This window comes from Bombina bombina, chromosome 1, assembly GCF_027579735.1.
Source record: "Bombina bombina isolate aBomBom1 chromosome 1, aBomBom1.pri, whole genome shotgun sequence".
NCBI classification, from domain to species: domain Eukaryota; kingdom Metazoa; phylum Chordata; class Amphibia; order Anura; family Bombinatoridae; genus Bombina; species Bombina bombina.
Window position 1 is genome coordinate 488394883 of NC_069499.1, and position 23061 is coordinate 488417943.

General features: G+C 39.0%; 1 protein-coding gene across 1 annotated transcript in view; it reads left to right on the top strand.

The window, feature by feature from the left end:
* The first annotated feature begins 6850 nt into the window (after positions 1-6850).
* CRYGS (crystallin gamma S) overlaps positions 6851-23061 on the top strand; it is a 45887-nt gene continuing 29676 nt past the window's right edge. Inside the window, exon 1 of the mRNA XM_053690235.1 lies at positions 6851-6917. Within this exon, the coding sequence (XP_053546210.1) occupies positions 6900-6917 (18 nt within the window). The 5' untranslated portion in view covers positions 6851-6899. The remainder of the gene's footprint in view (positions 6918-23061) is intronic.

The window sequence follows — 23061 nt, forward strand, 5'->3', positions numbered from 1 at the left end:
CACATTTGAATTTCTAAGTTCAAGGTTGATAATACAATTGATTAATAGACACTTTCGAAAAAAGTTACGAATACAGAATTACACATGAAGAATGAAGAAAACGGAGTGTCAGGGAGCGTGGCCGACGGGAGTGCAGTGATGGGGGCGTGACCGGACGTCGCAAGGGGCGTGGCAGGGTGTCATGAGGGGCATGGCCGAGCGTCACGAGGGGCATGGTCAGACGGGTGTCACCGTGATGGGGCGTGGCCAGGTGTTGTGCCGCGGTGGGGGCGTGGCCAGAGAGGCAAAGGCTTTCAATTAAGACAGAGCCAGAGAGGGAGCAGGAGAGGGGGTGAGAAGGGCCAAAGAGGGGGGAGAGAGCCAAAGGGTGGGGGGGGAGAGCCAAAGAGGGGGGAGAGAGAGAGCCAAAGAGGAAAAAGAGCCAAAGAGGAGAGAGATCCAAAGAGGAGAGCGAGCAAAAGAGGGGAGAGAGCCAAAGAGGGGGGAGAGAGAGCCAAAGAGGGGGGGGAGAGAACCAAAGGGGGGGGGGGAGAGAGCCAAAGGGGGGGGAGAGCCAAAGGGGGAGGAGAGCCAAAGAGGGGGGAGAGAGAGAGCCAAAGAGGAAAGAGAGACAAAGAGGAGAGAGAGCAAAAGAGGGGAGAGAGCCAAAGAGGGGGGAGGGAGAGCCAAAGAGGGGGGAGAGAGAGCCAAATAGGGGGAAGAGAGCCAAAGAGGGGGGGGGAGAGCCAAAGGGGGGGGGAGAGCCAAAGGGGGGGAGAGAGCCAAAGGGGGGGGAGAGCCAAAGGGAGGGGGGAGAGCCAAAGGGAGGGGGGAGAGCCAAAGGGGGGGAAGCCAAAGAGGGGGGAGAGAGAGAGCCAAAGAGGAAAGAGAGCCAAAAAGGGGAGATAGGCAAAGAGGAGAGAGAGCAAAAGAGGGGAGAGAGCCAAAGAGGGGGGAGAGAGAGCCAAAGAGGGGAGAGAGAGAGCCAAAGAGGGGGGGGGGGAGAGAGCCAAAGAGGGGGGAGAGAACAAAAGAGGGGGGAGAGAATAAAAGAGGGGGGAGAGAGAGCAAAAGAAAGGGGGGAGAGAGCCAAAGAGGGGAGAGAGAGCAAAAGAGGGGAGAGAGAGAGCAAAAGAGGGGAGAGAGAGAACAAAAGAGAGGAGAGAGAGCGCAAATGGCCCGTGTACACGGGCTTTAGTACTAGTAAGTCATAAATAATACACGAGTTTGGACATTTAATATTTATAATATACACATTTGAATTTCTAAGTTACAATTGATTAATAGACACTTTCGAAAAAAGTTACGAATACAGAATTACACATGAAGAATGAAGAAAACACGCCCATTTCGAATACATACACGCAATCCAATTTCGAACACTTTCAATGATTATGATATTATATTCGCACTCCAGTGCGAACATCTTTACATCATATCATTTTACAAATGACCTTTCTATCATCGAGCCCTTAGTGTCTCGTCTCCTACTATTGCGACTCCTAGCTGTAAATTTCAGAATGATAATGGAGAAACTGAACTTCTGATAAAACTAATGTCCAGAGATGAATATTCTGTGACAAATGTTTCAAAACTGTGGCCTCATGTTAAAAAACCCATAATGAATCCCCTATTGGGTGGATACCGTTAGACCCTAAATTATAATAGAATTTCTTCATTAGGGAAAAGGCTACACAAACTCGGAGATCCTTTGTTTCTCCAGAAGAATGATCTTAAACAGATGAATCATGAGTTTGTTCTGGGTATGATTCTAGACTGAAATGTTGGACCTGCCATCTCAAGCAACTGAAATTGAATTATTAGGGAAGAATTCTGAAATGTGTAGTCATATCTTTTTATTAAGATGTTGGTTATTATGCAATTTTACTGTATTTAATGGTTGTTTACCCTCTGTATTGTGGTTACTGGTTAGATTCATTCTCAAAATTTGAATTTGCAAAGGATCATTATAATTTAAAATGCAAGGTTTTATTCTTCTCACCACCCATGGCCACCATTCTTCAAATGCCTTATTGTTTTTTAGATCATGTGCTATCAGTCACAATTTGACAGAGCCATCCCCAGGAAAAACCTCCATAAGATTCCTGAGTATAAGCAAAATACTAGGAAATGCTCACAGTTATCATACAGAGGATGACCATATCAATCATTAGAAGCATTTACATAATCTTATCTCTTAGGTTTGTCTCTTAACTGTATTTGTTCATGTCCCTTGTCAAAATGCTTTAGCCAGACTCTCTGTAAAACCATCCCTAAAAAGTTTGTCACAGCTCCAGAATTACCCCATTTACCCTAAAATAATTAAGAATTCCTGTAAGAAATCCTTTTCTATCAAATACATCTACAATAAAATATATAAATGTAACGCAAATTAAAAACAAATAAACAAACATTAGTAGTAATAGTGAACTTTCCTGTATGATCAGATACATTTGAAAAGCTTTTCATGCAGATGTCTGATTAGTTAGTGCTGGTAAGTGGTAAATCCCACTCATTAAGTTACATAGTTCCGCTTAGCCAGAAATTCAAGTATAAATTATTTTTTAGCATTAATCTATTAAGCAATATTAAATAGTAATCAAACAATCTGAAATGAGATATCTGACTCCTGTCTGTATTAAAGGGACATATTATTTAACATAAGTTATCCTATATCCCTGATGCAATTGTCAAAAGGAAAGTTACATCTATCATTTATATGAAAGAGCACCAGTTATACATGATGAATATATATATACTGTATATATATATATATATATATATATATATATATATGTGTGTGTGTGTGTGTGTGTGTGTGTGTGTGTGTGCTGAAGTCAAACCTATTTGGATTGCAATTACTACTGGAAAAGCTACTTCACTGGGGAAAGATTCTCTTTTAAACTTTTTCTCTTGCTACACAGAGTACTCCTTGTGTATAACCTACAGTTCCATTATTCACTGAGGAATAATTCACAATAAGGAATCTATACTTCCTGGGGCACTTTTGCTTGCTGAAATACTGGAATCTCCCAACAAAACTTACACTGAAGCAGTCAGATCCTCTGCTCCCTCCTGGCTATCTTAACTAGCTCCTGTAAGATGAAAAGTCTCTCACAAAACCGATTGATTGCAAATGGCATTGTGATTCATCTGAGTGCACAAACAAGAAGGATACAATCTCTTTCTGGGGTTTTGAAAGAAGTGGATTTATACACACATACAAGGAGCCTACGACTAGAGATAACCAACTACTTAACAACCTGTGCGGCACTTACCTCATTTTGATTGAGGTAATTTCTTGTAAGTAGGAAGTCTATTTACTAATATTGGTTTCTGTGGGCACACCAATTTACCTTAAGTTTGTTCCATCTGATTCATCTCACGTGGGAACTTATGTATCTAGTCATTTGTTTCTGGACTACAGCTATTTGGACTTATACTATAATACAATATAATATATATATATATATATATATATAGTGCAGTGACATGCACTCATTGGAGGCAGGTGAGGCAGTGCCGCACCTGCCATTTGGGCCAAAAGAAAAACAAATAGACAATTTTATTTAAAAAAAAAAAGTTAAATTTTTTTTTTTTTTTTTTTACATGTCAAACTGTAATATTGCGCAATAGAGAGGCACTGGGTTCTGGTGTTTCTCTATTGCGCAATATTTGCAGTGTATTTTTATATCTAGCTGCTCTGCCGCATCACCCGGTGGTGATTTGCAGGAGCAGTGCGGCTGACAAAATTGCTATATGAGGCATCTCTCATGAGGCCTCGACTGTTCCCTGGGAGACCGGCTCATCCAATCAACACCGGTGTTGACTCCCTGGCTCTGCTTAGCCCTACTGAATGAGTGTCTGCGCATGCGCAAGTAAGGAGCAGCGCGGCGGTGGCGGCGGGAACAACAGCCAGTGCCACTCATTCCTGCCTGACAGTGACACCTCAGCCTGAGCCAAGTAGCGTGGAGTGGAGGAGGAGGCTGCCGCCCTGATCTATGAGACTCGCACGTTGCACCGCATATCGCAGCTGCTGCCCGGCCCCTGCCCTGGTCCTGCCTGACCGTGACTTGTTGGCTGTCACCCACCTGTGACCTCACCTGAAGGAAGGAGCCCGATTCCAAGTGCACACAGTCCGTCACACTGTCTGTCACACAAGTAAGTCATCATCAGAATGACAAGCCATGCCGTGTGATAGTGTGATGATCGTGCAGTACAGCCTGTATTGTAATATCATGATAATTATATATTTTTTATTGTGAGGCTTGGTTGGGGTTGTAACTTGTACTTGTAAGTTAAGGGTGATGATCGTGCAGTACAGCCTGTATTGTAATATCATGATAATTATATATTTTTTATTGTGAGGCTTGGTTGGGGTTGTAACTTGTACTTGTAAGTTAATATGGGACCAGGTAGTGGGTGCCCCCCCTCTGCTTAAATTTGAATTGCCTGTGTGTGTTGGGACTAGGAACTTGTGACGCAGTCTGATCCTCTTCTCTGCTTATTTGCTTAGTAAATGTATTTTGTGTATGACCCGGTCAGTACTTACAACACTGACCAGGTCATACACAAAATACATTTATTAAGCAAAACTTGCAAGTTGCTGGCTATGCTATGGTATGTTCCACAGTCCACTTCCCAACTTCTCTGGCAGCTTAATAAATATATGTTAAAATGAGCAGCCATCTTGCAGCCATCTTGTGATTTAGTGCTTTTATTTGCTTAATACATGTATTTTGTGTTTGACAAGGTCAGTATTGTAACTTACTAAATATATTTAAATAAGAAATATATTTTAATGAGCAGCCATATTGTGATTTTGTGCTTATTTGCTTAATAAATGTAACTTACAACACTGACCAGGTCATACACAAAATACATTTATTAAGCAAAACTTGCAAGTTGCTATGCTATGGTATGTTTGTTGAAAATCAGATCTAAATATGCTCATTAGCTACTGAGCATATTTAGATATTTTTTCCAACAAAGGATATCTGATTTTCCTCATTCTTTTGATATCCTTTGTTGAAAAGCATATCTAAATACGCTCAGTAGCTACTAAGATAATTTAGATATGCTTTTCAACAAAGGATATCAAAAGAATGCAGAAAATCAGATATCCTTTGTTGAAAATCATATCTAAATATGCTCAGTAGCTAATGAGCCTATTTAGATCTGAGTTTCTTCATTCTTTTGATATCCTTTGTTGAAAAGCATATCTAAATATGCTCATAGCTACTGAGCATATTTAGATATGATTTCAACAAAGGATATCTGATTTTCTTCATTCTTTTGATATCCTTTGTTGAAAAGCATATCTAGATATGCTCAGTAGCCACTAAGCATATTTAGATATGCTTTTCAACAAAGGATATCAAAAGAATGAAGAAAATCTGATATCCTTTGTTGAAAATAATATCTAAATATGCTCAGTAGATACTGATTGGTGGCTGCATATAGATACCTCATGCAATTGGCTCGCCCATGTGCATTGATATTTCTTCAACAAAGGATATCTAATGAATGAAGGCGTATCCGATTGCTAGCCACTGCCTTACCAGCCTCTGAAGTCACCGCACATCACTGATATAGAGATATACATGTTTTAAAGTTTTTATTCAAGTTTGTATTCAATTTGTATTGCATTAACTCTTTGTGCAATTTTATGCATCAATTTGTACCAATTTATTTATTGATCAACTGACCTCATGAATGTTAACTGAATAACTTTCAGCTTTAAGCACTATTTTGCGCCTGTAAACCATTTTTTTTAATCTATTTTGTGCTAATTGACTCTGTACTCTTGGTGGCGGGGGCTGCTAGAGTTACTTAGTCAAGTAATATAGGCAGCATCACAGAGCTTATTACTATCCTATATAATAAATGGCCAAGTATGTTTGTCAGATGCAGACATGCGCAGTAGAGACTGCAGATGACAAACATACCTGGCCGTTTGGATCCTGACACTCAGCACAGAGCAAGGCTGAAGCGGAGTGTCATGGGGCGTGGCCAGGCGCTGCGAGGGGCATAACCGGGCGCGGCGAGGGCCTTGGCGGGTGGGTGCCGTCACGATGGGGCGTGGCCAGGTGGGGTGTCACGATGGGGGCGTGGCCAGAGAGTCAAAGGGTTTGAAAGACAGAGCCAGAGAGGGGGGAGAGCAAAAGAAAGGGGGGAGAGAGCCAAATAGAGGGGGGAGAGAGCCAAAGAGGGGGGGAGAGGGCCAAAGAGGGGGGGAGAAAGGCCAAAGAGGGGGGGAGAGGGCCAAAGAGGGGGGGAGAAGGGCCAATGAGGGGGGAGAGGGCCAAAGAGGGGTGAGAGAGAGCCAAAGAGGGGGGAGAGAGCCAAATAGAGGGGGGAGAGTGCCAAAGAGGGGAGAGAGAGAGCCAAAGAGGGGGGAGAGAGAGAGCAAAAGAAGAAAGAGAGCCAAAGAGGAGAGAGAGCAAAAAAGGGGAGGGAGCTAAAGAGGGGGGAAAGAGAGCAAAAGAGGGGGGAGAGAGAGCAAAAGAAAAGGGGGAGAGAGCCAAAGAGGGGGGAGAGAGAACAAAAGAGGGGGCAGAGAGAGCAAAAGAAAGGGGGGAGAGAGCCAAAGAGGGGAGAGAGAGAGCAAAAGAGGGGGGAGAGAGCCAAAGAGGGGGGAGAGAGAGCGCAAAGAAGAGGGTCGAGAGAAAGCAAAAGAGAGGGGGGAGAGAGAGCAAAAGAGAGGGGGGAGAGAGCAAGGGGTGGGACCGCTGTACTGCAAAAAATGGCCCGTGTACACAGGCTTTAGTACTAGTATTATTTATAAAAGAATTTACAATACCCTCAAGGCGCTGTTATTTACACTTCTTTTTATTTATATATATATATATATTTTTTATTTTTTTTTCACAGAGGCTGGTGCACTCGCACAAACAGGTGTCCAGTTGCCAGGGTGCTGAATGCAGGTAGAGATAAAGGTAATAGAAGACAGCACTCGCTGGACTTAAGGATAAGCAATAGAAGCTTTTATTTACGTGACGTTTCAGGGACAGCTCCCCTTCATCAGACCAACAATAAAATGTGACAAGCAAACATTTATACCCTCTAAGACCCTCCCCAGTGAACAGAAATTGCGCCAAAAATGGTTGTCAAGGCAACCATAGACTGTTTACACCAAAATACATACACACACAGATACAAGTTAATTAGTATCAGATACAATGTACCCAATCTATCCCAGAACATCCACCTCAATCTAAGTGAACATATAACATTAAAAAGTACAAATTATAAGACAAAGTCAGGGACATAAGTTGCTGCAAGCAAGAGAGAAAATAAAGAAAAAAAAGAAAAAGGGAGAAATGACATAGCAATGATAAAAGCATAGCGGCAATCTAAATATACATCATGATATAAATATAAATATATATACATGCCAATTTATAATGTGACCAGAGGAATAGCAGTGCAGCAAATAGGAAATACAACATAATGTGCAGCAAATAGGAAATACAATATAATGTGCACTGAATCAATTGGCACTTAATCAATTGGAGAGTGAGACATACTGCATAAAGTAGGATCAAATAAACATGCAGGATGCGATAAACATGCTAATAATATTTGTGGCCCTGAGGACAATGAAACAAGGTAACATCTATATCCAGCATTAAGCCCAATAAAGCAACATCAGTGTAGATTGCAGAAATGTCTATCTCCCCTAACACATCTATAACCCTGATCACACAGCAGAGCGCTATTCCCAAGAACGTACCATGCATAGTAACAGTCCAAAACAGCAGCACCGTGTGTCTAGAGGTGTGGATACAATGCACCAACCAGAGCAACAGTGTGGGAGGGCTGTAAGTAGTCCTGTCACGCCAGCTGCTGTCAGTCACCGAGCCAGAGGAATCTGATAGGTCAGGGGGCACGCCCCTATGTGGTTTGCAATAGGAGGAAAGATATATACTGTACGTACAAAGTGTCAATGTACTATTCACTTCAACTGTATATCTTTCCCATTGATTGCAGCCTGTTGTACTGACACTGTTCCACTAGAGAGTTTAATGGTTGAACAGTATATATATCTTTCCTCCTATTGCAAACCACATAGGGACACGCCCCCCTGACCTATCAGATTCCTCTGGCTCTGTGACTGACAGCAGCTGGCATGACAGGACTACTTACAGCCCTCCCACACTGTTGCTCTGGTTGGTGCATTGTATCCACACCTCTAGACACACGGTGCTGCTGTTTTGGACTGTTACTATGCATGGTACATTCTTGGAAATAGAACTCCAACTTTAATTTAACGTTACAGAAGTGGCGTATTTAGGTTTTGTGCTGCCCTGTGCACTCAAAATTCTGCTGCCCCCCCCCCCCCAGAGGTTCTATCCCTCTTTTCCCTTTTTAAGAATCAACTGAAAATGGGCTAGCAAGACACTTGCTTACAGGTGGGTTGAATTGCATGCATCTCATACCATTTTCTCCCTGAGAGAAGGGAGAGAAAAGAAGGGGAGAAGATAAAAGGAAGAGAAATGAATGAAGGGAGGGATAGAGAGAGAGAGAAGTGGGGAGGGAGAGGAGAAAAGGGGGGAGGGAAAGAAAGGAGTGAAAGAAGGTAGCAAGGGAGGAAGGGAAAGAAGGGAGGGAAAGACAGAAGAGAGGGAGTTGAGGGAGGGAGGGAGTTGAGGGAGGAAGGCAGGGAGAAAGGAAAAGAAGGGAGAGAGGAAGGGAGGGAAAGAAGAATACACTTTGAAACAATCACTGCCCTTTACATGCAACAACATACAGTAATTACCATCATTCAAGTAATTAGACTTTTTAAGTGTCCGTTTACTATTTACTCCGTGGGTTCATGAATGCAGAGAAAGCTAGCTATTAGTAGCTAACATTCATTAGCGCTGAGAGTTTATGATTAGACATCATAAGCTGATCTAAGCAGTGCACAGACGCATCCAGTCTGTTAGTTACTAAGACCTGCACAAGCACTGCGCTCGCAGACCCACCACAGCTGACAAGGGGAGGCAGCATATCGGCACAAGGTCTTCTCCTCCAGCCGCACCTTGTAAGCATATCCCTGGTCAAGTTTGTCACCAAGAATGCTTCCACTGCAAAAATGCCGGCGGCTCTAAATGAAGCAACGGTTTAAAGGAGCACTGTCTGTGAAGAGCGAACTTAATCAGCACACGTGCCTTGTCTTCTCTGTAAAAGCCTGCACTTTATCGCTCACTGTACTGTGTGCTGGCTTTTAGAGAGAGGATAGGGCAGATGTGCTGCCCCTCCCAAATCTGCTGCACTAGGCACCGGCCTTGTTGGCCTAGGCTATAATACGCCCCTGCGTTACAGTGATGGTAAAGAATTAAAAGGGACATTGAAACACTGCATTTAAAATAATAATAATAGTAATAAAATGTGTAAAAGAATAATTTTAAAAAAGGTTTTAAATCATTTAACATTGCCATTGAGTTAGCACATTTTACATGGTTGTGTAGCTCAGGGAGGCAACTTATGTTAAACAAAATATTTCCCTTAAATGAACATTTTACGAGAAGATTACAGGTTGAGTTTATTGTGCCTTTATGTCATATCTTGTTCAGGTCCTGCCAAATCATAAACGGATCATCTCTAAATCACACAACCCTTTAATATATGTGAAATATTCTCATAGCAGATAAAATGTATGTCTGCAATACCACATATATGTGCACACAACTGGACATTGTAAGCCCCGTGGCTTTACCATCTAATTGTAATATTTGTCATTATTACCTAGAATAAAGCATAATAACTCACACAACTGGACTCCGCAGGCCGAACCATTGCTGAAAAGCTGATTAAGAAGTTCCATATTCGTTTGGAATGCTCGTTTCAATATTAAAGGGATATGAAACCCAAAATCTTTCTTTTGTGATTCAGACAGATTACACAATTTTAAAAAAGTTCCAATTTACTTCTATTATCAAATCTGCATTGTTCCCATGTAGAAGGGATACCTAGGTAGATGTATGGCAGGAAATAGTGCTGCCATCTAGTGATGTTACAAATGGATCACATTCTTGCAAAACTGCTGCCATATAGTGCTCCAGAATGGGCCAGTTTCTGAGCTTATGTCCCTGCTTTTTAGCAAAAGATACCAAGAGAACAAAGAACTTTTGATAATAGAAGTAAATTAGAAGGTTGTTTAAAATGTTCTGTTCTGTCTGTATCATTAAAAGGTTTTAAATACCTCTAACTTTCTTAAGACATTCAATAAATCAGTAGAATTATTTATTTGTAGAAAATGACTACAGGATAAAGCCTATAACCAAAATAACTAGCCTACCATGACTGGTTAAAGGGACATGAAACCCAAAATGTTCTTTCATGATTCAGAATGCAATTTTAAACAACTTTCCAATTGACTTCTATTATCTAATTTGCTTAATTCCTTAGAAATCCTTTTTTGAAGAAATAGCAATGCACATGGGTGAGTCAGACACACAAGGCATCTATGTGCAGCCACCAATTAGCACGTACTGAGCATATTCAGATATTCTTTTAAAAAAAAGGATATCAAGAGAATTAAGCCAATTAGATAATAGAAGTAAATTGGAAAGTTGTTTAAAATGGCATGCTCTTTCTAAATCATCAAAGAAAACATTTTGTTTTCATGTCCCTTTAAACATTGGTAATATATAAATAACTGTAATCATTGGATTTTCTGCAAATAAAAATGTCTGTAATAAATACATTTTGCACATCACTATTATTCAGTTTAAATAAAGAAGCCTTAATCTTGGTGGTAAGGATGTCATGCAAGAAATGTTATGCCAGAAACATAATATATTGATTACAAAGTTTACAACTAAATGAAGTTCATAAGTAACTTTAAAGGGACAGTCAACACCAGAATTGTTGTTGTTTTAAAAGATATATAATTCTTTAATTACCCATTCCCCAGTTTTGCATAACCAACACAGTTATAATTATACACATGTTACCTATGTAATTACCTTGTATCTAAGCCTCAGCAGACTGCCCCCTTATTTCAGTTCTTTTGACAGACTTGCATTTTAGCCAATCAGTGCTCACTCCACTGTAAATTCACATGCATGAGCTCAATGTTATCTATATAAAACACATGAATTAATGCCCTCTAGTGGTGAAAAACTGTCAAAATGCATTTAGATTAGAGGCGGCCTTCAAGGTCTAAGAAATTAGGATATGAACCTCCTAGGTTTAGCTTTCAACTAAGAATACCAAGAGAGCAAAGCAAAATTGGTGATAAAAGTAATTTGGAAAGTTGTTTAAAATTACATGCCCTATTTGAATCATGAAAGTTATTTTTGGACTTGACTGTCCCAAGGCTTTTTTTCCAGTATGATTATTCTGCCATCTATTGGTAGTTTTGTTTCATTACATCTCTTATTCTTTTACTAGGATGGCAAACTGACCGAACATCGGCCCCATTCAAGTAAAAAACCTTTTGTAAGAAAATAACAATGTACAAGTGATACATTTAATAGGCAACTAATAGTGAATACAGTTGCAAGCTTTCAAGACACTGAGAGAATATATGAAGAAGGGATCTCAGTGTGCTGAAAGTCTGCAACTATATCTACTATTTGTTACCTATTAAGGACTAGATTACAATTGTACGCAAGCAATATCATGTTTTTGCATGCGTCGGAAATAGTCTGCATATTACAAGTTGAAAATTATAAGTTTAAAGGCAGAGCACAATTGCATTTTATGCTTATCAGGTTAGCGCAACTGAAACTGTGCGTTAAAAAAAGTTGCGCTAAACACAACACAAATACATTTAAAATTACAGTTACACTCATATAAACACTATCTGATAAAAATTATTCATACAAATATAAAAAATAATAAGGGTTAAAAGTTATATGGTATATGACAAGGGGGTCTATTTATCAAGCTCTGAATGGAGGCTCGCCAGAAACACAAGTTATGAAGCAGCGGTCTAAAGATCGCTGCTCCATAACCTGTCCGTCTGCTCTGAGGCGGCGGACAGAAATCAATACGAATACGATCGGGTTGATTGACACCCCCTGCTATCGGCCGAATGGCCTCGAATCTGCAGGGGGTGGTATTGCGCCAAACCATGTTGATGTGCGGCGGACATGGTTTACTATAGCGGATTATGTCCGTCCTCACAATGATAATTGGACCCCAAGGTGTTTGACTGCAAAGGGCTATATTGTGTGTGTATATATATATTTATGTGTTTTACTGTATATGTACTGCACATATTTTACAATCCAGTGTTCTTACATTTCTATACTGATATATTCTTATACCTTTATATTTATTCCTATAGATTTATAGTTATAGAAATCTATTTTATATTCACATTATCAGATATATATAGAAATATATATTTAATAATAAAAATGAAAAAAAAAATCTATGTGAAGAACATAGGAATGTAAAATAGTAAAAAGTATTTTATATTTAATAATTAAATAGCGCACATTGAGATTAGCAACCCAATACCGCATTGACCTAAATCATAAAACGCGAAGCATATTATGCATATTTTACATTCCTATGTTCTTCACTTAGAATTTTTTTTAATTTTTGTTATTAAATATATATTTCTATATATATCTGATAATGTTCATGTAAAATAAATATATATACCTATATATTTATAGAAATAGATATACAGGTATAGGTATATACAGATATATATATAAATATGTATTTACAATAAAAAGTACATTATTTTGTAAGTGAAGAACATTGGAATGTGAAATATGAAGTGACTTCTATGGGGAAAATACGTTAACGAGGTCATAATATCACAAAGTCCTTTGGTTAGCTTGCATCAGTTTTAGCTTGCGTGCAAACATTTTACTTTTAACTTACAATACGTGTGCTATCCGATGCGCGCAAAAAGTTTACTTATAGCAAAGTTTATGCTCTAGCAAAAGTGCTAAATAGCACACCACTTGTAGTCTGGCCCTAAAGGTATAAACTGTACATTGTTTTGTTATTTTCCTACAAAACGATTTTTAATTTCTTTGGGCAGCCAAGGAAATATATTATTATTTGTGTGTTTAATAGACAATTTATATGTGGCCCTTTAGGCTTGTTAGGTAATGATTTTCAGCCCTTAAGGCTTTTTAAAAAATTGATCTGCGGCCCCCAAGTGTTAGAAAGTTGGTCATCACTGATTTATGATACAGGTGTTGTGGTAATGTTGGGACCCCAGTACCAAATTACTATGATTTATTAAAAAAATTAAAAAAAAGATGTAGTATAATATTTACAGATATGCAATAAATTAAAAGTATTCATGATTTCATGCAACTGAATGCAATTGCACCATAATCCAGGGTGAGTAACAACAACAGAAGTTTCTGCAGAAATAAAAAAGTGCAGAGGCGAGTAGACCAAATACAATACTACAGCTAGCAGAGAGGAGGTAGTAGTATGCAGAAGAACTTAAGGTACCATCATGTGGGTTACATTGGTTATCGGTTATTTGTAGAGCACCAACAGATTCGGCATTGTGCTTGAAAAAGCATAAATATGATTAACAGCTCAGTTTTGAATTTTAAAGATACAGAAACTAATATATTTGCCTTGCCATTTGTAAAACCAGAAACATAAACATATCATAGAATATCCATATGAAAAAGCATAAACAAATTAAAAAATGAACAAAAATAAAGACCTAAAACATAATAGATCTGAGTAGAGAATTAAGTTTTGCAAAGTTAAATGTTGTAAAAAAGAAGAATCTAAAGACCAATTAGCAGCTTTCGATACTTAAAGGGACACTGAACCCAAATGATTCAGATAGACCATGTAATTTTAACCCCTTAACGACACGCGTCGTACAGGGTACGTCTTGCACAAACTGGTCTTTAAAGACCAGCGACGTACCCTGTACGACGTTGGGGTTGAAAGCGGCTGGAAGCGATCCTGATCGCTTCCAGCCGCTTTCCGGTTATTGTAGTGATGCCTCGATATCGAGGCATCACTGCAATAACATTTTTCCCCATCCGATGCAGAGAGAGCCACTCTGTGGCCCTCTCTGCACCGGACATCGATGCCGCGATCGTTGGTGGGTGGGAGCAGACGTGGGAGGCGGGTGGGCGGCGATCGATGATGACCGGTGGGCGGGATCGTGGGCGGGATCGTGGGCGGGATTGCTGGGGGGCGCGCACGGACGCGCGCGCGTGCACAGGGGAGGCGGGCGGGCGCGTGCACGGGGAGGGAGCGGGTGGGAACCGTTACACTATGGAACAGTGGTTTATATTTAGAGGGAGAGAGGGGGGATAAATATGTTAATCAAAGGGATCTGGGAGGGGGTGGGGGTTTAGTCTTGGGGGGGGGGGGAAGCTACACTACAGAAAAGTGGGGAAAAATTAAAAAATATACTTTAAAAAAAAATATATTTTTTTTGTAAACTGGGTACTGGCAGACAGCTGCCAGTACCCAAGATGGCTCCCAATAATGTAGAGGGGGAGGGTTAGAGAGCTGTTTGGGGGGGGATCAGGGAGGTTTGGGGCTAAGAGGGATCCTACACAGCAGCATATGTAAATATGCTCCCAAAAAAAAAAAGAAAAAAAAAAAAGATACCTTTTATTTTAGTACTGGCAGACTTTCTGCCAGTACTTAAGATGGCGGGGACAATTGTGGGGTGGGGGAGGGAAGAGAGCTGTTTGGGAGGGATCAGTGGGTCTGATGTGTCAGGTGGGAGGCTGATCTCTACACTAAAGCTAAAATTAACCCTGCAAGCTCCCTACAAGATCCCTAATTAACCCCTTCACTGCTAGCCATAATACACGTGTGATGTGCAGCGGCATTTAGCAGCCTTCTAATTACCAAAAAGCATTGCCAAAGCCATATATGTCTGCTATTTCTGAACAAAGGGGATACCAGAGAAGCATTTACAACCATTTGTGCTATAATTGCACAAGCTGTTTGTAAATAATTTCAGTGAGAAAACTAAAATTGCGAAAAAAATTACGTTTTTTTTTAATTTGATCGCATTTGGCGGTGAAATGGTGGCATTAAATTTACCAAAATGGGCCTAGATCAATACTTTGGGTTGTCTACTACACTACACTAAAGCTAAAATTAACTCTACAAGCTCCCTACATGCTCCCTAATTAACCCCTTCACTGCTGGGCATAAAACACGTGTGGCGCGCAGTGGCATTTAGCAGCCTTCTAATTACCAAAAAGCAACGCCAAAGCCATATAAGTCTGCTATTTCTGAACAAAGGGGATCCCAGAGAAGCACTTACAACCATTTATGCCATAATTGCACAAGTTGTTTGTAAATAATTTCTGTGAGAAACCTAAAGTTTGTGAAAAAGTGAACATTTTTTTTTATTTGATCGCATTTGGCGGTGAAATGGTGGCATGAAATATACCAAAATGGGCCTAGATCAATACTTTGGGATGTCTTCTAAAAAAAAATATATACATGTCAAGGGATATTTAGGTATTCCTGACAGATATCAGGGTTCCAATGTAACTAGCGCTCATTTTGAAAAAAAGTGGTTTTGAAATAGCAAAGTGCTACTTGTATTTATGGCCCTATAACTTGCAAAAAAAGCAAAGAATATGTAAACATTGGGTATTTCTAAACTCAGGACAAATTTTAGAAACTATTTAGCATGGTTGTTTTTTGGTGGTTGTAGATGTGTAACAGATTTTGGGGGTCAAAGTTAGAAAAAGTGTGTTTTTTTCCATTTTTTCCTCATATTTTATAATATTTTTAATAGTAAATTATAAGATATGATGAAAATAATGGTATCTTTAGAAAGTCCATTTAGTGGCGAGAAAAACGGTATATAATATGTGTGGGTACAGTAAACGAGTAAGAGGAAAATTACAGCTAAACACAAACACCGCAGAAATGTAAAAATAGCCCTGGTCCTTAAGGGAAAGAAATTTAAAAATGGCCGTGTCCTTAAGGGGTTAAGCAACTTTCTAATTTACTCCTACTATCAAATTTTCTTAATTCTCTTTGTATCTTTATTTGAAAAGCAAGAATGTAAGTTTAGATGCCTGCCCATTTTTGGTGAACAACCTGGATTGTCCTTGCTGATTGGACAGCACCAATAAACAAGTGCTCTCCAGGGTTCTGAACCAACAATTGGCTGGCTCCTTAGATGCCTTCTTTTTCAAATAAAGATAGCAAGGTAACGAAGAAAAAATGTATAATAGGAGTAAATTAGAAAGCTGCTTAAAATTGAATGCTCTATATGAATCACAAAAGAAAAAAAATGGGTTCAGTGTCCCTTTAATGCAAAATGACACCTTTAAGGCAAAATATTTAGTAGTTTAATAATTACAGACTAAAGAGTAACAAGAGATAAGGGATGTTTTTAAATACATTGTGCTGCATCACTCTGCTTATCTGACATTGAGGATCAACTTGAAAATCCTCTGTTAAAAGGCACCCTCCAATATAGCTGGTCTAAGTCATTTTCTAGGTGTGTAAACTAGGCAGCCGCATAAGCTAAAAAAGGTGGAAAAAATAATGAATGATCTTTTTTAAAAGAGCTGAAAAGTGATCCTGACCTATTTCCAAGCACCATCTCTGCCATCTGCACAAGGCAACAAGATTCCTGGGTAACTAGGTTGTGATGTCTTCTTTGTTGTCAGGTTTGGGATTAGGAAAAGAAAAATGGGAAGTCAGAACGATATATCAAGAGAGAAGGGGGGCGTATATGCTCCCTGAGTTGCCCATTTATGGATCTTGGTATCACTTGAAAAATCTAAATCTGTAAAATCAGTTAAAGGGACAGTCTACTCTAGAATTTGTATTGTTTAAAATGATAGATAATCCCTTTATTACCAATTCTCCAGTGTTGTATAAGCAACACAGTTATATTAATATACTTTCTACCTCTGTTATTGCCTTGTATCTAAGCCTCTGCAGACTGCCCCCTTATTTCAGTTCTTTTGACAGATTTGCATTTTAGCCAATCAGTGCTGACTCCTAAATAATTCAACATGAGTGAGTACAATGTTATCTATATGGCACACATGAACTAGCAATGTGTAACTGGGAAAAACTGTCAAAATGCACTGAGATAAGAGGCGGCATTCAACGGCTTATAAATTAGCATATGAGCTTACCTAGGTTTAGCTTTAAACAAAGAATACAAATAAAACAAAGCAAATTTGATGTAAAACTAAATTGGAAAGTAGTAACATGTTCTACTACTAAATATAAATGGACATCAGAGCAGAGGGGATTGAAAGAACACAGAGATTGTGTGGGTGCTGTGAACCCCTATTTCACCTGTGTTGGACAATTTTGTTTCTGTTCAAATATTTCTGAATAAAATCTTTGATTATGATGCATTTATCTTGTCATTTTGTACTTGCAAATGATTGAAATATTATACAACCAAAATATTGGCCATAGAAAGACAGAAGTTCCAAGCAGCTTATATGAAACCTCTACTACTCTACTACTAAAGCAGATCTGTATGTGTTGGATTCTATTACCAAGTCTTGAGATCTGCCAAATACTGCTCTTCTATCCCATGTCTCTATTTGGGTCAACAACCAAGTGAGCTCTTCCTTGGCTTCTGAAGATAATGCAGTTCTATAAGATTAAGTTCTTTGCGTGGACTAGAAATCTTTATCTTAAAATCATAATAATGGAGAGGGGCAGGAAAGATAGCTTGGATTGGGGATTAAAGTAGAAGATGGATCTGAGCTAAACTTCTCAAAGGGGAGAACCCTTATTTTAAGTTTGTAGCGATCTATTTCTTATTATGAACATGATTTTGTTGTGGGAAATCTGAGAATGAAAAAGGGATGTTTATTTGAAAACCTTAGAATATGTACATTGGCACAAGCTTATACATGAATAAATTGGTTGTATAATTCTTTAGAAAATGTTTTTATAGAGCAATAATAATTGAGAGAACATACGCCTAGATTATGAGTTTTGAGCACTATAGGGAAATTAACGAACGCAACAAAAGTGGCGTTATTTAATCCCCTATAGCGCTGCCATTACAAGTTTAAAAAAAAAACTGGCTTGTGCGGGCAATATGGTGCTTTTAAGCTCCATACCACACCAAATACAAGCTCTGTTTTGATGTGCTTGTGCACGCTTTCCCTATAGACATCAATGGGGAGAGCGGGTAACATAAAAGTCTAACACCTTCGATCGCGGAAAGAAAAGCTCTGTAACACAGCCCCTTTGATGTCTATGTGGAAAAATAAACTAACGTTTAAACCTAACACCCTAACATAAACCCCATGTCTAAACAGCCCTAAACTGCTGCCCCCGACATCGCCAACACCTACATAATGTTATTAACCCCTAATCTGCCGATCCCGATATCGCCACCACCTAAATAAAGGTATTAACCCCTAATCTGCCACTCCCGATATTGCCGCCACTATACTAAAGTTATTAACAACTATACCGTCGCACCCCAACATTGCCGCTACTATATTAAAGTTATTAACCCGTATTCCGCCGCTCCCCGACATCGCCGCAAGTAAATAAAGTTAATAACCCCTAAACCTCTGGCCTCCCACATCACTACCACTAAATAAACCTATTAAACCCTAAACCGACCGCCCCACACATTGCAACAACCTAAATTCAGCTATTAACCCCTACACCTACCCCTCAACCTAACCCTACCCCTAAACCTAACCCTAATGTAACCATAACCCTAACACCCCCTAACGTTAACATAATTAAAATAGATCTAAATTAAATTTACAATTATTAACTAGATAAAACTAAATAAATACCTGTAAAATAAAACCTAATCTAGCTACAATATAACTAATAGTTATATTGTAGCTAGCTTAGGTTTTATTTTTATTTCACAGGTAAGTCTATTTATTTTAACTAGGTAGACTAGTTAATAAATAGTTATTAACTATTTAATAACTACCTAGTTAAAATAAATACAAAATTACCTGTGAAATAAAACCTAAGCTACCTTACACTAAAACTTAAAATTACAAACAAAAAAAAACTACCATTACAAAAAAATAAAAAAACATACCATTACAAAAAAACGCATGAAATTATCCAAAAAATAAAAATGATTCCTATTGTAATACCCTTTTTAAAAAAAAACACCCCAAAATAAAAAAGCCTAATCCAGAATAAACTACCAAGGGCCCTTAAAATAGAATGAGAGCAGGGGGCGGAGTCAGCGGCAGACAAGTATGGCCGCAAAGTTATAGAGCTCCGTGCCAAGAATATTAGAAAAGCGACGAAACAGTTGAATATTATACTCAAAAACTTACATCTAACGGTGACAGCATCTAGTAACCACATCAAGAGAAAATATGGTGTAGTAGTGGATGGTGATCTCCTTCTAACCCGACTTAATTGCTCACCCCCTACACCACTTTCAACCAAGAGCCGCATGGTGTGGAACTACGGCGAACACGCAGAGCAGTAAGCACAAAGACAGTGAAGCTTTTTTTTTACCTCCCCCATTTACCATCTGCTGCGGTATCCTGTGGGTAAGACATGGAGGCCACGCTACTTAAGCTCATAAAAGGCCTGAGTGACAAAATGGAGGCCCACATCACCCAGCTATCATGGCATATTTCTCTCTGCTATGGGGCCCGGGCCACAACCTTAATTCTAAAGATGGCGACTTACCCTCTCCTGCAGTGCTTACTGAGCCTTCATTGCCGACACCTAACTTCAAGTATTAACCCCTAATCTACCGACAGGAGCTCACCGCTACTCTAATAAATTTATTAACTCCTAAAGCTAAGTCTAACTCTAACACCCCCCTAAATTAAATATAATTTAAATATAACGAAATAAATTAACTCCTATTAAATAAATGATTCCTATTTAAAGCTAAATACTTACCTGTAAAATAAATCCTAATATAGCTACAATATAAATTATATTTATATTATAACTATTTTAGGATTAATATTTATTTTACAGGTAACTTTGTATTTATTTTAACCAGGTACAATAGCTATTAAATAGTTAAGAACTATTTAATAGCTAAAATAGTTAAAATAATTACAAAATTACCTGTAAAATAAATCCTAACCTAAGTTACAATTAAACCTAACACTACACTATCAATAAATTAATTAAATACAATATCTACAATTATCTACAATTAAACCTAACACTACACTATCAATAAATAAATTAAATAAAATACCTACAATTACCTACAATTAAACCTAACACTACACTATCAATAAATGAATTAAATACAATACCTACAAAAAACTACAATGAAATAAACTAACTAAAGTACAAAAAATAAAAAAGAACTAAGTTACAAAAAATAAAAAAATATTTACAAACATTAGAAAAATATTACAACAATTTTAAACTAATTACACCTACTCTAAGCCCCCTAATAAAATAACAAAGCCCCCCAAAATAAAAAAATGCCCTACCCTATTCTAAATTAAAAAATTTCAAAGCTCTTTTACCTTACCAGCCCTGAACAGGGCCCTTTGCGGGGCATGCCCCAAAGAATTCAGCTCTTTTGCCTGTAAAAAAAACACATACAATACCCCCCCCAACATTACAACCCACCACCCACATACCCCTAATCTAACCCAAACCCCCCTTAAATAAACCTAACACTAAGCCCCTGAAGATCTTCCTACCTTATCTTCACCATACCAGGTTCACCGATCGGTCCTCGGAAGTGTTGATCCAAGCCCAAGCAAGGGGCTGAAGAGTGACGTCCATCCTCTGGCTGAAGTCTGGATCCAAGCGGCGGCTGAAGAAATCCATCATCGGGCCGAAGTCGGAAGTCCATCATCGGGATGAAGTCTTCTATCAAGCCGCATCTTCAATCTTCTTTCTTCTGGAGCGGAGCAGAGCCATCTTCTTCCAAGCCGACGCGGAACATCCTCTTCAACCGACGCCTACTAGCCGAATGACGGTTCCTTTAAATGACATCATCCAAGATGGCGTCCCTCGAATTCCGATTGGCTGATAGGATTCTATCAGCCAATCGGAATTAATGTAGGAATATTCTGATTGGCTGATGGAATCAGCCAATCAGAATCAAGTTCAATCCGATTGGCCGATCCGATCAGCCAATCAGATTGAGCTCGCATTCTATTGGCTGATCGGAACAGCCAATAGAATGCGAGCTCAATATGATTGGCTGATCGGATCAGCCAATCGGATTGAACTTGATTCTGATTGGATGATTCCATCAGCCAATCAGAATATTCCTACCTTAATTCCGATTGGCTGATAGAATCCTATCAGCCAATCGGAATTCGAGGGACGCCATCTTGGATGACGTAATTTAAAGGAACCGTCATTCGGCTAGTAGGCATCGGTTGAAGAGGATGTTCCGCATCAGCTTGGAAGAAGATGGCTCCGCTCTGCTCCAGAAGAAAGAAGATTGAAGATGCGGCTTGATAGAAGACTTCATCCCGATGATGGACTTCCGAAGTTCCGACTTCGGCCCGATGATGGATTTCTTCAGCCGCCGCTTGGATCCAGACTTCAGCCCGAGGATGGACGTCACTCTTCAGCCCCCCTGGTATGGTGAAGATAAGGTAGGAAGATCTTCAGGGGCTTAGTGTTAGGTTTATTTAAGGGGGGTTTGGGTTAGATTAGGGGTATGTGGGTGGTGGGTTGTAATGTTGGGGGGGGTATTGTATGTGTTTTTTTTACAGGCAAAAGAGCTGAATTCTTTGGGGCATGCCCCACAAAGGGCCCTGTTCAGGGCTGGTAAGGTAAAAGAGCTTTGAACTTTTTTAATTTAGAATAGGGTAGGGCATTTTTTTATTTTGGGGGGCTTTGTTATTTTATTAGGGGGCTTAGAGTAGGTGTAATTAGTTTAAAATTGTTGTAATATTTTTCTAATGTTTGTAAATATTTTTTTATTTTTTGTAACTTAGTTCTTTTTTATTTTTTGTACTTTAGTTAGTTTATTTCATTGTAGTTTTTTGTAGGTATTGTATTTAATTCATTTATTGATAGTGTAGTGTTAGGTTTAATTGTAGGTAATTGTAGGTATTTTATTTAATTTATTTATTGATAGTGTAGTGTTAGGTTTAATTGTAGATAATTGTAGATATTGTATTTAATTAATTTATTGATAGTGTAGTGTTAGGTTTAATTGTAACTTAGGTTAGGATTTATTTTACAGGTAATTTTGTAATTATTTTAACTATTTTAGCTATTAAATAGTTCTTAACTATTTAATAGCTATTGTACCTGGTTAAAATAAATACAAAGTTGCCTGTAAAATAAATATTAATCCTAAAATAGCTATAATATAATTATAATTTATATTGTAGCTATATTAGGATTTATTTTACAGGTAAGTATTTAGATTTAAATAGGAATAATTTATTTAATAAGAGTTAATTTATTTCGTTAGAATAAAATTATATTTAACTTAGGGGGGTGTTAGGGTTAGGGTTAAAATTAGCTTTAGGGGTTAAAAAATTTATTACAGTAGCGGTGAGCTCCGATCGGCAGATTAGGGGTTAATACTTGAAGTTAGGTGTCGGCGATGTTAGGGAGGGCAGATTAGGGGTTAATACTATTTATTATAGGGTTATTGAGGCGGGAGTGAGGCGGATTAGGGGTTAATAACTTTATTATAGTAGCGGTGAGATCCGCTCGGCAGATTAGGGGTTAATAAATGTAGGCAGGTGGAGGCGACATTGAGGGGGGCAGATTAGGGGTTAATAAATATAATATAGGGGTCGGCGGTGTTAGGGGCAGCAGATTAGGGGTACATAGCTATAATGTAGCTGGCGGCACTTTGCGGTCGGCAGATTAGGGGTTAATTATTGTAGGTAGCTGGCGGCGACGTTGTGGGGGGCAGGTTAGGGGTTAATAAATATAATATAGGGGTCGGCGGTGTTAGGGGCAGCAGATTAGGGGTACATAAGTATAACGTAGGTGGCGGTCGGCAGATTAGGGGTTAAAAAAAATGAATCGAGTGGCGGCGATGTGGGGGGACCCTGGTTTAGGGGTACATAGGTAGTTTATGGGTGTTAGTGTACTTTAGAGCACAGTAGTTAAGAGCTTTATAAACCGGCGTTAGCCCAGAAAGCTCTTAACTACTGACTTTTTTCTGCGGCTGGAGTTTTGTCGTTAGAATTCTAACGCTCACTTCAGACACGACTCTAA